This window comes from Solea solea, chromosome 9 (genome assembly GCF_958295425.1).
Source record: "Solea solea chromosome 9, fSolSol10.1, whole genome shotgun sequence".
Lineage (NCBI taxonomy): Eukaryota > Metazoa > Chordata > Actinopteri > Pleuronectiformes > Soleidae > Solea > Solea solea.
Window position 1 is genome coordinate 2,160,243 of NC_081142.1, and position 16,781 is coordinate 2,177,023.

The 16,781-nt window shown below is 40.6% G+C and overlaps 1 protein-coding gene across 1 annotated transcript; it reads left to right on the forward strand.

Moving 5' to 3' along the window:
- Window positions 1-559: 559 nt before the first annotated feature.
- rorca (RAR-related orphan receptor C a) lies at window positions 560-16,502 on the forward strand. Its single transcript, XM_058638954.1, has 10 exons — window positions 560-989; window positions 8,666-8,751; window positions 8,865-9,006; window positions 9,201-9,635; window positions 9,982-10,103; window positions 10,542-10,674; window positions 12,038-12,145; window positions 12,241-12,351; window positions 13,213-13,325; window positions 13,429-16,502. The coding sequence occupies exons 1-10, from the start codon at window positions 983-985 to the stop codon at window positions 13,588-13,590; spliced, it is 1,419 nt and encodes a 472-aa protein (XP_058494937.1). The 5' UTR covers window positions 560-982; the 3' UTR covers window positions 13,591-16,502.
- The last annotated feature ends 279 nt before the right edge of the window (window positions 16,503-16,781 follow it).

Below are 16,781 nucleotides of genomic sequence, written 5' to 3' on the forward strand. Positions count from 1 at the left end.
CTCTTTTTATAATGAAGTAATCTGTTGATTATTTTCTTGATTAATGGAGTTTGCTCTCCAAAATGTCAGAAAATCTTGAAAAACTGATTTGTGTTTAAAAACCTGTAAATTATGATGTTCTCCTGTGTCACAAACCAACATGATTCAGTTTAAATGATTTATTTGTTACATGGAGCAGAGAAATCTGAAAATATCCACATTTAAGAAACTGAAAAATCAGAGAGCTTGTTTTAATTATTAAAAACTCAAATATGCACGAAACACATGTTATTTGCAGTGTTTTTTCAAACATTTTTCTAAATAAAACGCTGTGTGTTTTTGATAAAGAACTCGGAAATTAAAAAAACAAAAAGTGAGTGCTTGTTATTAAAGAGTTCCCACGCTGGGCGGCTGTCGGTCTGGGACTGACACACTGCCACACTTTCCCACGCACGCGAGAAGCGTTCTTTCAGCGCACGCGCGCAGTGGGAGGGGAGAACGCGCGCGTGGAGGAGGTGTCGCTCTCTCTCGCGCGCGCGCACGTCAGCTCACGGGGCACGAGGCGGGCGGACCGCGGGGTGAGGATCATGTGTAGCCCACGCGCCGAAACGAGGTTACAGTGAGCTGCAGCGCGAGAGCAGAGCAGAGCAAGAGCAAGAGCACAGAAGAGACAGACAGACACAGACAGACAGACAGACAGACAGGCGAGGAGGAGCAACTCTTAGACTATTTGATCACAACAGCACCTGCGAGCTAACACTTAGTCAGTAACAGATTCACTCTGCTGCTGCTTCTTCTTCTTCTTCTTCTTCTTCTTCTTTTAGAACAGTTTGTGTTTGAAAAGAAAGGCGAAGAAACAACGTTGCAAGGATTTGGTGTTGTGACAGTTTTCAGCTGCTCCGGTTTTGGAGCGAATAAGTGCGACTTTCAGACTTTCTCTCGGTATTTTTTCCACCTGGAGTTGCATGACACGAAGAACAAGCTGAAACCTTTTCCCGCCGACATGAGAGGTGAGTTCGTGATAACATAGTTACTGTATTATTAGTTTCAATGTTGCGTTTGTCTCTACATGGTCTTGTGTCTGCGCTGCTCTGGCTGCTGTGAATCTCTAAGAACGTAGGCAACAAAAGTGCAAAATAAAAAAGTGAAAAATACTCATGAGTATCAAAGTTGCTCAGTCGCGAGAAAAGACTGTACATTTATTGAGAGTGAATTATTTAAATCTGCGCATGTACACAGCTCGGGTACATTCAAAGCTTGTGTTTTAATGAAATGACTTCAGGGTTTCGCTGTTAATGAGTTTTTCGCCTGTGACAGGAGGAATTCGTTGCAGCTGTGGTTACTTTGTTGCGCCGGTGAGCGAATCCACTTATGTAAGAGCTGTGGAGAGAAGGAGGGAGGGAGGGAGGGAGGGGGGGAGAGAGAGAGAGAGAGAGAGAGGGAGAGAGCGGAGGGATTCAGTGGCTGTCAACGCGCAGGGAAATCTGTCGACAGGGAGTTTGGAGGCAGGAAAAGTAGTTCTTTTAATGCATTCTCCCCCCTTTCCTGTTTACACCTAAGTTTAAGTACGTAGTTTTCTGGGATTCGAACCTGACACTTACAGTTTATTTGCGCACAGATTTGCTGCAATGATTCTCTATTATTATTATTATTATTATTATTAGTGTTATTACATGATGACATGACATGTTTTTATGTCAGTGTCTTGACGCACTGACAGTTTTTGCGTCAGTCTTCTGCCAACGTGTGTTTGGCATCAGCAGTGTGTGGGATGAGGGTGGAGGTGGAGAAGAAGGAGACAGGACTTGCTGCGTTGACCTGATTCTGTCATTGAGGATTACACCGTGTGTGTGTGCGTGTGTCGTCACTAGTGGTGAGACGATGTTGATCATTTAAATCAGTTATCAGAGCCTATTTAAGCTGTTGTTGATATCAGCTGCAGGGGGTGGGGGTGGGGGTGGGGGATGGCGACGACTGTGATTTTAATCCACCTGATGTATTTCTTTTATAACTTCACCCAAAACAAGACCAATATTTTCAGAAGAGCTGTTATATGGCATAGATGAAATGTGTTTTTCACCCACAACAAGACAATTATTTTTATTCTATATCACATGTATGAAATATTTCATTCAAAAACAACAACAAGTATAATATATTGATGTATGTTCACACTTGTGGTTTGAATTAAAAGGCTGACATCAAAACAAATGTGATTTCTAAGACGTGCACCGCTGTGACGAGCAGGATATGGGCACAGCAAGCACAATTTTAACCATGAGGCACAGCAGGGTTCAGTTAAGCTCAGTTTCCTCTGTCAGCTAAGGTTACTTACATCAACCAGAGTGCATGTTGCTCCAGTCAGGCACGACTTGTCAGTCAGATTTTATTAAAAAACAACAACAAAAGAAACACACACAGACACAGTCATGGCCAACCTGCAAGTGGATTTACTTAAAAAAAAACAAAAAGACAGCCAAAGACAAGCAAAGAAATGTATTTACTATAAAAGACAACAATTAATGGAGTGTCTTTGGTCATTGTGGAATAAATGTATATATAAGTATACTGGCTTAAGACAAGAGGTGGAAAAAACCCAGCGAAAAGTCTAGGGAGGGGTTGATGATGGCCTTTTTCGACACTGAGATCACATCCTTGCGTATCTAAAGTATTTTTACAAAATGACATCCATCTCTCTTTTATCTTAAAAATATGTCCACACAGCTCACATAATCATTCCCATGTCACATCCTGGTCACATGACTCTGAGCAAAGCTCTCTTCACACAGCCTGTGCTTCCTGAAGTGATATTTAGGGCATTTGGATCATATTGTTGTTTTTTTTCTTTATCCTATGCCGGACGGATACTGATACTGAGTATCGTATTCCAAAGGGCCACAAAAGACATGTATTTATGATAAAAGGGGGACAAACAATAAATAACGGGTTGTTTTGGTCATTGTGGAAAATGTCTAAGTAGAATTTTAGGGTCCGAATTTTCGTCAGTTTAATACTTAATACCACTCACAACGATGTCGTGCTTGTTTATCCTTGAGTTATTGTTGCACCGGTGTGTTGCGCAAACAGGATTGCCGCATATGACATGACATAACAGTCAAATGAGCAGTAAGCCTTGAAAGAGCACTTTCAGATGTTGTGCATCGCCGCTCTGATGGTGTCCAGACCAGGACACTGGAGCTCAGTTAGACCAGGATCAAAGGTACAGTAGCAGTAAAGGAGGAAAGGCCACGCTCTTCACTGCTCTGCTCTCCCAGGATCCTGCTGTGCTGAGCTCAAGCTCAAAGCCATTATCTGTTCAGTGAGTGTACACTGTGCAGCCTTGGGGTAGTTCACAGCAAACTATAGTATGTGTCAAGGTGCCCTTTCGTTGTGACAACTCCTTGTTAAGATTCCACTCCTCTTATCTAAAGCTTCAACTTCTCACCCAGCTTCGACATTAGTATGCAAGCACAGTGTTTCTCCTTGAATCTGTGGTGTTTTTTCAAGTCTTATGATTACATTTTGTTTTGCAGCCCATCAGGCAAACTGCGGTCAAATTAGAAAAATATTTTTTGCTTTGTATGATGAATTGTTTAGACCTGATGTTCGCTTGAGGCAAAGTCATATTGATAGGTCATATCTACTTTCCAAGTATGCATAATGATAAGGGCATCTACACAGACTCTCAGTCAAGGCAAACATCAGTGATTGCTGCAGCATGGGCTTTAATTTGTTCCTGTGGTTTAGTTGCTGCATGCAAAATGACATGCTGTGAACTGGATTCTTCAGTCTAGTTTTTCTTGTGTTAACAGAGGCCCTCTGGGGGTTTAGGACTCAGAGCCGCATGATCAAGCGAGGGCACTTTTATCTTCTCTGATCAATTGAGAGGGATTACACAGAGAGTGCCAGGTTGGCACAGTAGCCTCTGTTGTTCAGGGCACCAATATTAACTTAAAGTATACAGTTTATACTTTTATACCTCAAAAGAAAGCCTTTATAGTATCATTACCCTGTTTTTAATGTACACAGATACAAATCAAAAGGAATATAATCCTTTTCAAGAGTGTCTGAATCACAGAAGGAAGAAATGAAATAATTCCCATCACAAGGAAACAGAAATCATCTTGAATATGTTCCACATGCATCAAATGAAATTTTCATTTCCTGTAGTGATGCCGTGTGGTACAAAAATATACACTATGACGTTGCTTGTTACACTTTATTGTACATTTATTGTAATTTATAAAAAAAAAAATGCAGAGTCTATTCAGTTTTAATCTTCTCCACTAAAAGGAACTCTGTCATGGCTGCAGCTCAGAGCACTTTGTTAAAAGTGCTGCACGACATAGTCCTCTGCATCCTTGTGGTCACTGATACATCTCATTCCACTATACAGTTGCATCTTCTAAGTAATTACCTGAAACTACAGTGCATGTTTAAATAGCCTGGTGTCAGGCCATACTGTACTGTCTGTAGCTGGGTCAGTGAGTGGAGAAGATGAGAAGAGAAACTTTACAGTCCACATATAGCGGCTATATAGAAAACAGGTGTCAGCTGAGGCCCTGCGTTGGGAGATATACGGAAAAAGAAAAGGACAAACATAGAACATGGCTGTCTGTTTATTATAATAACTGCCAAATAGGGATGTAACGATTACCGGTATGACGATAAACCGCGGTAAAATTCCCGACGGTTATCATACCGTTTCAAATTTTAATTATCGTTAAAACCGTGATTGATTACCGCAACTGATTACCGAAAAACTCACAGTGATACTGCTCATTTCCTGGAGAAGCAGCAGCACCTGAACGGCACTCGCTCAAGCGGGCGCGCATGCGCAGTTTGCACTGTCTGTCCAGCGACAACACGGCTGAAGCCACCTGCGCTCCAGAGATTACCCCCCGTAAGATCAGAAATCTGGGCATATTTTGTATTTTTAAAGGATGTTGAGAGTAAAATAATTGAAGACAATCAATGCTTGTGCAGAAAATGCAAAAAAAAATCTCCGCGAACTTCGCGGCGCGAAGCCACTTCCAATATGATGAGCCATCTCCGTGACCACCACACACAACTTTTCAGCGGGTAAGTCAACAAAAACGCGATTTCGGAATAGTGGGAAACGTCATGGTTTGTCTCGCGAAAGCGAGTAGTGTGCAGACGACAGGTACCGTAGCAGACCAAAATGTGTTTGTTTCTGTGTTTTTTTATTTTATTTTTATGCTGTGTACGACCGCTGCTACTTAATTATTATCCGACACAGAGTGAGGACCTGTGTGTGTGTGTGTGTGTCAGTCAGTCAGATGATAATTATTATTAATAATAATAATAATAATAATAATGATAATGATAATAATAATCATATAATATAAAATATCTTTTTTTAAATAAAACTTGGTTAAAAGATTTCAGTGTGTGTGTGTTCAGTACTTTTGGAACATTTTGAACACATCTAACAATACCGTGATAATATTGATAACCGTGATAATTTTGGTCACGATAACCGTGATATGAAATTTTCATATCGTTACATCTCTACTGCCAAATAGGTCTGATTTATATATATGTTCATGGTATCTCAGGTAATAATGCTCCATGTTGTTTTAAATCTATTGCACAGTAAATATTGAACTGAAGATTGACTCAAAAAGTCAACTCACAATCACAATTTATGTAAAAAAAAAAAAAATAGCATTTAGATATTTTACCCAAATCCTGCAGCCTTAGTGTCACTGTAGTACTGATGCATTCCATGTAGTATATTGCTCAATATACCATATGTTTAATTTAGCCGATAGATAGCACCAAGAAGTCCCCTGAGATGTAGGCTAAGTATACAATATGGCAGGTAAATGCAAAGCACAAGGTAAATAGGACCTTTGACTCTGTTTGATTAGCTGTGATGAGAGGGCAAAGTCTTTCCACACAAGGGTTTACAGCACTAATGATGAAAAGTGCTGACTGCAAAAGGAGTTTTAAATCAATGAAAAATCACCTTCCATGTTAAAATATAATAATAATAATAATGTGCACAAGGTTGCGAAAATTGTGACACAATGCATTTTTCCACATTTTGACATAGCTACTAATTGTTTTAACCAACTATTGAAGCCAGTGTTCACCAACCCAAGTTATGTAATTACAGTTTTTTCATCGGTCACAGTATATGCTCTTTTTACAGATGTTGCCGTGGGCCATTTATTTGAATAAACACAACTTAAACGTAAACTGCTGTTGCTAACCAGTGGAATAGCTGCTCTCCACACTGTGTTTTACACCTCACTTCAAAGTGGTGATTTGTGCAAAATTTGTTTGCTAATAGACCAGAAGGAATCTCCGTGCAGCCAACTGCAGCAGAGTAAAAATAGATTTATGGTCTGGCTCAAACGCAGCTGAAATTTCACTCAAATACTTGACAGGCTGCAACAAGCTGAGAAGCTACTATTAGCCACGTTGGGTCCACCTGCTGCAGCTCACTGTCCTGGATGTTATCGTAAATAATTCCAGATGTTGTTGTTGTGTAAGTTGTAATAGTTTCACCTTATTTTCTACACATTTCCACGCACAGTTAAGATGCACTTGGGTTGTAGCTCAACTACGATGTTTAATTGCACACTTGTCCTTGTCCCAGTATACAAACACTGGCAAGGACTTGATTTAGTAAACATGGTTTAGCTGCTTTACAATATTGCATGACTTTATCTGGGTGTTTCAGTTACAATAACATAGTTATTAGTTAACATTGCAACTGTTATTCTTTTGAGCCTTCACTTGAGTCTGACTCAAGTTTGGTTCCACTCTTTAAATTTGCAAGAAAACTGATTGCATCCCTTGTGAGGCACCCCCCCCCCCCCCCATCCTTCACTGAATGGGAAACTGTGTCAGTGGAGCAGTTCTCTGCTCTCTGGGCCTGACTGCTGCTCAGCTGACTGGCAGGTGAGACAGCAAGTCACAGTCAAAGCTGCTTGCTCAGCAGCCAATGGGAGTGTGGCGGGGTGAGGTAGGATCGTCACAGCGTTGCCTCGACAACCACCTTTGAATGAGCGTGTTCATGGAATGCAGCCAGACGGCAGTTATATAACAGGCTGAAAGGCGGGGAGGGTGGGGGGGAGGAGAAGGGGAGCGATAAAGGGAGCAATGGAGAAAGGGATTTTTTTTTTTCCATGGCCCTTTATTTATTTATATCCCTTTGTTATGTCACATTGATCAGGAGGAATTCTAATCAACCGAGACGGTTAATTCAAATATGTCACCTGAGCTGCACAGAAACCTTTTCTTAGAGGGAAGATGACACATCCTTTTTCCCTAAGTCATGATTTTTAGGATGATATAAGCTCTTTTGTGTGGTTTTCTTCGCGTGACGCATGTCTCTCCGCATGCACACTCACACACACAGTGACTCATGTGATTGGTTGGGTTTTGAGGAGTTTATAAAAGAGCCCTTTACAAATCTGCAATTTTCTGAAGAGCTGTGAAGGCCGAGCAAAGCCTCTGCTGTGATTTACTGGTTACCTAATACCCTGTGTGATCCAACAAAAGTGGTTTAGAGATTGTTTGGCACATCCCGGGGCCCGAGCTATATCAAATCTCGTACACAGATTGCAGGAGTCAATAAACACGGCGGTGTTTGCCTTCGTTAACCTGCAAACATTTTGTTCATCCTCGAAGCGAAGCAGCAGAGTGAGATAAAGACAGAGAGAGTGAGACAGAGAGAGAGAGAGACACGAAACTTTATAACCCTGGGCCTCAGCTAATGCAATTGACCTGCTATTCTGGGCCTGAGGAGGCCCAGCTACTTAGATAAACAACATAATGAAAAGAACATGCTGTTCTGGGGTAAGAAGGCTCAGGCTTCAACAATGAACGCAAGGTATAGAATCTATACCTCTGTTTCCTTTGTGTCCGTGACACTTTTCCACATGATCCTGAAACATTATCACACATATATCTCATGAGTATTAACAACATTTAGTTACATAGTTACTAAATGTTAGTAGTTCGAAGTCTTGGCTTTCAAGGGTTTTGAATTCATTTATAACGCTGCCTCTGCCTTTGTATTATACTATATATACTTTATTATACTATATTATACTATGCAATACTTTTGCGCACGTACCAAATTCGTGTTTACTCATAGTGTACCTGTGAGCTTGCTTCATACTGCTGTGTATTGCATAATAACGGCAACTGATAGCCTTCTTAAAAGGTGTGCGTCATTGCTTGGCTCGGCTTGGCTCGGCTTGGCTCGGCTTGGCTTGGCTGCTGCAAACTCTGAATGTGAATGATTTATGGTTATTATACTCAATTAATCTGTAAATGTTCTCCATCAAACAATTTTCACTTTAAAAACTTCCTCAATTATATTAAAAGTAATTAAAAGTATTATTTGTTTGATCAACTTTTCAAAACTGGAGCAGACTAATCTTTAGTTTGTCTGTTTGGATTACATCAGTTTTATTTTTATTTATTGATAGTGATATAGAATTTAGTTAGCTAATACTGTCTAGGTCAAAGTAACACATGACTTGCTGTGATAGAATTATAGTGATTATATTCTTTCAACATAAATCTATTTATTTAGTTGTTTTATGCCAATTAACTACACAATTAAACGTGCTTATCCATATGTGGTATAATATATGTTGAGTATTTCACTGATTTAATGTTCTTGGTATATCTTTTTCTTCAGCTCAAATCGAGGTGATACCCTGTAAAATCTGTGGGGACAAATCGTCGGGGATTCACTATGGTGTCATCACCTGTGAAGGCTGCAAGGTGAGCTTTAAAACCAGCACTGTCACGAATAACAATGAAACGAGGCTTTAGTGTCTACAGCACACAGCAGACAATGCTTTAGATGCTCTAATTGTGTGTCTTTTTTTGTGTAGGGATTCTTTCGACGCAGCCAGCAGAACAATGCTATGTACTCCTGCTCACGGCAGAGGAACTGTCTCATTGACCGGACCAACCGTAACCGCTGTCAGCACTGCAGGTTGCAGAAGTGTCTTGCCCTGGGCATGAGCCGTGATGGTGAGTTCAGCCACTCGATCTATATTTAATTAACTCAGAGTTTCCACCCACCCACTTTTTTTCTGCGTATTGCAATGAGGCAGCCATGTTGACCCCGTTTGACTGTGTCTTCTTGGATGTTTAATTTTGGGGAGTTATTGTTGCAGATCTGAAATGAGACATTAATGGATTGTTTATTTGTGCTCTTGTTGCAGCGGTGAAGTTTGGCCGAATGTCCAAAAAGCAGCGTGACATCCTTATTTCAGAGGTCCAGAAGCACCAGCAGTCGCAGGCAGGCAGTGGTGCCCGTGAGGAGAACTGTGACATGACCGACGTCAGCTGCCCCTACAGAAGAGGCTCCAGCACCACACTTAGTGATCTGGACGACATCTCCACGCTGCCAGAAGGCCTTCTGTTCGACCTGCCACTCACCCCAGAGGACGCAGGCGGGGACTACTGTAACCTGGACATGCTGTACGGCAGCGCAGGGAGCAGCTCGTCCTCTCAGAGTTCACCAGAACAGACCAACTTGGACTTTGTAGAGGGCAAACACAACATCAAGCACGAGTATCAGCTGTTGCATGACTCTGGACTCTTCTCGCACGCTATCCTCGACCTGCTGCCCGGCGGCTACTCGCTGCTCGAGATAGGTCAGTATGAACCAGCAGGGCTTGGAAAGTCAAAGTCACTTTGAATAGTCAAATTGGTGGATTTTAATCAGCCTCTTTTCATATGCATTATTAGTATTACTGCAGTATCACTACAGTAATAGCAGCAACGAAATGTTACCATATATTATGGCGCCACCTGCTGCTTGACTTTTGTGAACTAATTACGAATATTCACGAGTGGGATCACACATTTTCTTTCACCAAATTTTAGAAAGTTTGGTTGAAATTTGCAATACATTTAAAAAAAAAAAATTGTAAATACTGCATAGAAGAAGTTAAGTTTTTATCTTTCCAGACGATTAACAAAATGTTTGTCCCCATTTAGAGCGTATAACTCAGAGTGTGGTCAAGTCCCATATTGAGACGAGCCAGTACAGCACAGAGGAGCTGAAGAGAATGGCGTGGACCTTGTATAGCCCAGAAGAGACGCGCTCATACCAGACCAAGGTATGTGTGACATAAGCCTTTGTCAGTTGAACCTCATTTATACACATTTCAAGAAAAGAGATCCAGAAAATAACTGCAGTTAAATGTATTATGAACTTTAGAATCTGTAAAGAAAGAGCAGTCATTAAACATGTCGTATCACTTTCACAGTGGAATGTTTTCAGTGTTTAACCTTGTACTAAAGTCAACAGTTAGAAACAATCCTTAAGCACACAGAAGTGCTCTGTTCTTGTCTCTATAGATAATTCTTAACAGTCAGGTTTTGATAGGTTTTCTCATCTCACTTGTCAAGGTTGGAGCTCTTAGTGCTTGCTTGAAATGCAGGAAAATAAAAAAGCAAAAAACATCCCGTAGGTCAAGGTTTCCTCAGTTGAAACAAGATCGTGCAACAAAAACTCTTCTTACAAAAGCCTCTCTGTCTCTTGTTTTCTCTTTCAGTCAGCTGAGGTGATGTGGCAACAATGTGCCATTCACATCACCAATGCAATCCAGTATGTGGTGGAGTTTGCCAAACGCATCTCTGGCTTCATGGATCTGTGTCAAAACGATCAGATTATTCTCCTCAAAGCAGGTCAGAGCACGACAACAGTGTTCACACACACACACACACACACACACACACCCTGTGGGCTCATATCACTTCTACGTAGCGTGTTAAGCCTCAAAACAGTCGGGAGCTTGAAGTGGTAACTAATTTCATATCAACAAATGTCTGTTCCTGACAAACCATTGTCAAATGAGTTCACACAGTGTTGATAAAGTCTATCCGCTCCACACGACTCTCAGTATAGCTTTGGAAATGAGTTTTATATGAAGACAGATGGAGGTAAAAGCGAGATTGCTCTAGTAAAGTAAGACGGCTGCAAACAGGTTCTAAACAGGTTAGAGTATGACTGAAAACGCAGAGCCCCACCCACTCCTGCGCTGCTGCTGTATGCACACGTTCTCCAGTGAATGATGCAGCGTACAAATAACTGTATTTCATTTCTGTTCATAAAACCCTTTTAGTGGCAGAATAATAACATCAACAACAACAAATATCACCAAACTTACAGCTTAAAACATCATCACGGCTCATGCCCTGTGCAGAGTCACGAGAAAAGTTGCATGCTTTGTTTTAATCACACAGCATCTCTCTGATGTCTAAAGGACGTGATGTTTAATCATTGACAACAATCAATATCAATAATGTCATGTATTTTTTGACGTTTGCCACTGCAGGTACTTTCCTTTCCTCATTTCTATGAAGATGAAGGACAAAAGGCTGCTTTTCACAAGGCATGATAATAGACTAATTAATGCTTCAATCAGCAAAGTCTATGAAGTTTCCACACCTGTGTGTGTGATCTGCCAAACCTGAATAACCCCAGACGACCGGAGGAAGATTATAGGCTGGTGGATTGAAGCTAGTTACAATACAGAAAGACATTCCTGTCCTGTCAGCATCTCTACACATTAAACACGTCAACATCTTAAACCCTCTCAATCGTGATTGGCATTAAACATTATGCACATGCACGCACACTTCGGCTTGCATTGTGCTCCTTATTTGCATCAAAACATCTGTAGATGTCCAGGTGCCAATTCTCCTGTCAATCATGGGCTAGCGAGTAAATTATAGAAAATTATCGTTGTCACTGAAGAATGTTTTACCTCGTAAAATCCAAACAGGGCAGTTTAAACTAACAATTAGAGTGAAGAATAGCCTCCCTGCTGCCGTGCAAATGTCAGTGAACGCGACAGAAGAATTCAGAAAAGGTCTCATCCCTTTTTGTTTTCTTTCTGGTATAGTTAGTTCTTATTATGTAAGAGGTTTCAGCATTAGATTAGATTTCTTTGCTTCTTCCCATTCATAAACAATAACACAGTGGCAGTCAGTCACTGGTGAATGACAGTTTTTCAGCTGCTAAGCTTTCATTCTTGTGTATCAACAGGCTGCGTGGACGTCCTTCTGATCCGCTTGTGTCGGGCGTACAACCCCATCAATAACACGCTGCTGTTTGACGGAAAGTTTGCCACTGCTCAGCTTTTCAGAGCTCTTGGTGAGTCCCCATGTTTGCCATCAGCCTTTCTTTTTTGTAGGAAAACATTGTTGTTTGGATCACACACTCATCATCCTTCTTCCTCTTCAACACAGGCTGCGATGATCTTGTAAATGCTGTGTTCGACTTCGCTAAGAACCTGAGCCGCATACAGATGTCAGAGGAGGACATTGCTCTTTTCAGTGCCGCTGTGCTGCTCTCGCCAGGTATTTTTCTTTTTTTATTTAATACATTTATCTTTACATGGATAATTCATATGTCTCTCAAGTGTCCCGCTTTATTTATTTCTCACACAAAATCGGGGGAAAACAAACCTTTGGTGCATTAAGATCGCGTGCCTGAAAGATTTAAGTCAATAATCATAATCGTTAAACCTCAAATGTTGTGGAACAAGATTGACATTTTGCAGGTGATTCAGTTTATCTGGCACCAGGAAAACTGTTAATTACATGTAATTACCTGCTGCAAGCTTCTGATGCCATACATATGTGGCTGAAAGCATATTTCATTCAAATTCATCACAAAGAAAATTCTCAGAAAATTCTTACAGTCAGTAGCCCACACCGATATTATATACTATACGTCTTTATCAACTCTATTACTAGCAAATAAAAGGGGAAAAACATTATTTGGGCGATGGTTACAGACCATAATATCAGCATAATGTGAGTCCAACATTCACACGGAGCATACTTAAATCCACAATGCCGTGCCAGTTGCAGCAGGAAAGTACCGACGCTTAAAACCCATTTTGCTTCAGTGCCAGAGTGAAACTCCTTAATTGATCATCATAATAATACCTTTGAATGTTACAATACAATAGATGCAGATCATTTGCATGATCATTTGGTTTCCAGCCATAAATGAAAATGAGGTCACGCAGAAGGTGACTAACAAACAAACAAAGATCATCAAGGTGTTCAAGGGTTTTTATTCAAACATTCAATAGTTTGTAATTGTATTCTCAAAATAGAGACCTTAAACTTTGCAAGTTAAATGAAATCACTGACATGGAATGAAAATGGAAAAGGTCGGGAGACTCATCACGTCACTGTTGTTTCCCTCAGACCGACCCTGGCTCACAGACGTCCAGAAGGTACAGAAGCTGCAGGACAAAGTCTACGTGGCTCTGCAGCGCTGTCTACAAAAAGAGGGAGCACCAGAAGAGAAGCTTGCAAAGGTACAGAGCCCGCCCTCCTACTGAGTCACTGAAAAGCAACTGTCATGATGGTTCTTTTATGGATTGACCAATCATCATCCTTCCTTTTTTTCCCCCTGTGTAGATGGTGTCTAGGCTTCCTGTAATGAAGTCCATCTGCAACCTCCACATCGACAAGCTGGAGTTTTTCCACCTGGTTCACCCCGAGACAGCGTACACCTTCCCCCCTCTGTACAAGGAGGTATTTGGCAGTGAAATCAGCTTCCCAGACTCCACCGAGGGCTAGTGCCGTTTAGATAAATAGCTTGAAAAATATAGAAACACTGAGGTTAAGGGAGGAGAGACATAGAAAATGTGGCAACCAGCTGAGGCAAAAAACAACAACAACAACAAGAACCAGCAGCTCGACAATCCTGAACGCTACACTTCAGGTCACGCTCCTCTCGCATCCCAAACCTGTGGAGGAGCATGCACTGCCCCTGCAGGCCAGTCCCTTCACCGTCAACACTACATACACTGCTGCTGAGTAGTCAGTGCATGTTACCTCTTTTTTTGTTTTAGGAGGTTGAAGAATTGTTGAAATGGCAGCCTGCATTTGTATTCTGGAAACAGTTTTACAACCTCTCATCAAATTGAATTCCTTTCTAACGTCCATCTGACATTAATTACAGTTTCTTTAAACTATTGTTGAATGTACCCACTTTTCCCTTTACCGTTCAGCACAACCTGAGACTCCACGTAGAATGTACATATTTAAAATCCTCAACCCACCTTGTGGAGGTTCTCAGTAACTGACCTGTCAGTTGTCAGCTTTTTTTTCTTTTTCTGTATGTTCTTTTTTGGTAGTGCCCATATTTTGCAGTTTTGTAACATGAGAACAAACTGTTTAAAGGGACCATGATCAAACTCACATGCAGAGAGATTTCCTTTTCTTTCTTTTTTTACTGTGTGAATCCGGCAAACATTTGGTGTCTGCTGCCATTGCACACAGAGCGCAAGACATAGCACTTATGCTGATCTTTGTAGGTATTTTTACAAGTATACACCTTGAGCTCTTTATTTTTGTAATGCAATCAATGACCTCAATCCCAAGACCTTTTTCCCTTTGCAAATGCCACTTCGAGAGAGACAGAGACAAAGAAACACAGAGGTGTTGTCAACGTATTTTCAAATATATATATGTATAAATATATACATATATATATTTAACACCTATATAATCATGTAAAATAAGAACAGTTGTGAATTCATGCAGATTAAGGGAGAGGAGGAGTAATGTCACACTCAGGTCTCTTAAACAGAAACTGCCTGCCTGTACTTTGGGGTACTGGGATGGAACGATTGTCACGCAGAAGAAAATCTAGTATTATGGACAATAACAAGCACTTAGGAGTCCACGGTAGAGTCCAAAACAAACTCTCGGCACACGATTTTTACGGGTTCGCGCTCAAGACTGCCATCTGTGAAAATGTACCAGTCAGAAATGCTAGAAAATACCCACTGCTGACAAGCTGGATGAACAAGGTGTTGGGTTTTCAAAGAGGAACTGTCCCGCCCAAACCCACATGCAGCACAAAGAAGAGTTTCATCGGCAAAACCTCGGACATTGTCTCAATGAGCAGAGTCAAAGCTGAAAAAGGACATTTAAATACATGCTTGAAGAAGAGGGAGTGGACAGGCATCTCACTCCTCACGCTCAGCTCTCACTGCTTTGGGGTCACACAGATTATGATGTTTGTGATTGGTGAAATAATCCTCTGTTCCTTATTCCCCCCACTCCCTGACTACCTCACCCTCCTCAAACACTACACGGCACAGAGCCATCAGCTACCCCCCTGAGTTAGTATTTCTGCATACATATGAGAGAGCTTGTTGTTTTAAAAAATATAACAATTAGAGATGAAAGTAGACAAGCAGTGATGATACAGTCTTGCCCTTAAAAACAGACAGAAGACAAAATGGTGGATCTGCTTTTCAAGGAAAACCTACATAGATAAGATACAGTTCTTTTACTGGAGATGTAGGAAAAGAAATTGTACCATGTTTATGTCAAATGACATGTCCTACCATAGCATACCATAGGTATGAAAAAGAAATAACACTGCTGTTAATGATTTCTAAAGACAATCAGAATGACCATTGTTGAATGATATTTCAGCCTGGTTTGCCTTGCACTGCTGGGACAGTGCTTTCCGTCATACTTAAAAAAAGTCATCTCATAAAATAGTGGCATAGTGGGATTGTGCAATAATGTCTTTCCCATCGCTCCGAGTGTGTCGGGCCTTTCAGTTTCTATCTTTCACAAGCACTCCAGCAGAGTTGACCTCACAGCACAGAAACATGATGTTGTTAGGAAATTAATGTACCAAAATACACAGCCAGCTACACACTTTCACTGACACACAGTGACACTCGCAGTGTAACAAAGTGCAATACTTTGTGTGTCAAGTCAAAGAATGTTAAGACGCGCTGATTTCAGGAGACTCCGTGTACGTTAATAGTCGGTGCAGGTCTAAACATGTGTCCAGGGGGCAGCGATGAAGATCTGCACGCACTTTTCCATGTAGTGTTACTCAGGGAGATAGCTGGGCTCTCTGTCCTACGGTGTCTGCAGTCAGTCTAGCTCGTAAGACACCTCACACCAACATAAAAGACCTTAAAACCTTGATCACTGTGTACAGTACATGTTCTTGTGAATGTCTGATTACAGAAGTATCAAAGATTTCCCCCCTGTCTATCACTATTAAGACTTTTCTCACGTTGGAGTAATAGATGAAATAGGATGTATGGAAAAAAAAGAAAAAACAAACATAAAATTGGATTATAATCTCTGAATCTTGTGTTGGTTTTGTTGTGATGTTTATGTTTCCTAATTGTATCCTTACGTGTACTGTTTGTTTTGTTTTCCCTCATCGTTTTTGTGTCATTTTCTTGGAGAGATGTTTTTTTTTGTTTTTTTAAGAGCGTTTTTGAAGATGTCTCTCTAAAAGTTTCTCTTTTGTCATGATCCTTCTGTTTATAATATTTTCACTTTATTTTAAGATTGTTATTATTAAATCGATATAGATTTTAATAAGAAATAATTTATGATATGTCATGGATATAAAGCTTGAGAGGTTTTAACACAGTCAGGTGTTATTGCACAATGGTGATACAATATGTGGATTTAAGAATGTAATAAAAGTCCTTTTACAATTAAGGAAATGGTGATGCTTTTTTTTGTTGTTTTAGGTTAATATTATTATATAATAGAATCCAGCTGAGCATGTTCAAGTTTGCATGAATGTTTTCATATCATGTATTTATACATTAATACCTAAATCTCAGACGGAGCCTGAATTAAAGCAAATATCCTAAATAAATAATCCCCTTACACCTTACAGTGCCTCACACATAACAGACATATATCATCTTTTTTGTTCACAACAATTCCTAACATTTATTACAGGATTCACTCACAATTATAACTGGTTATAA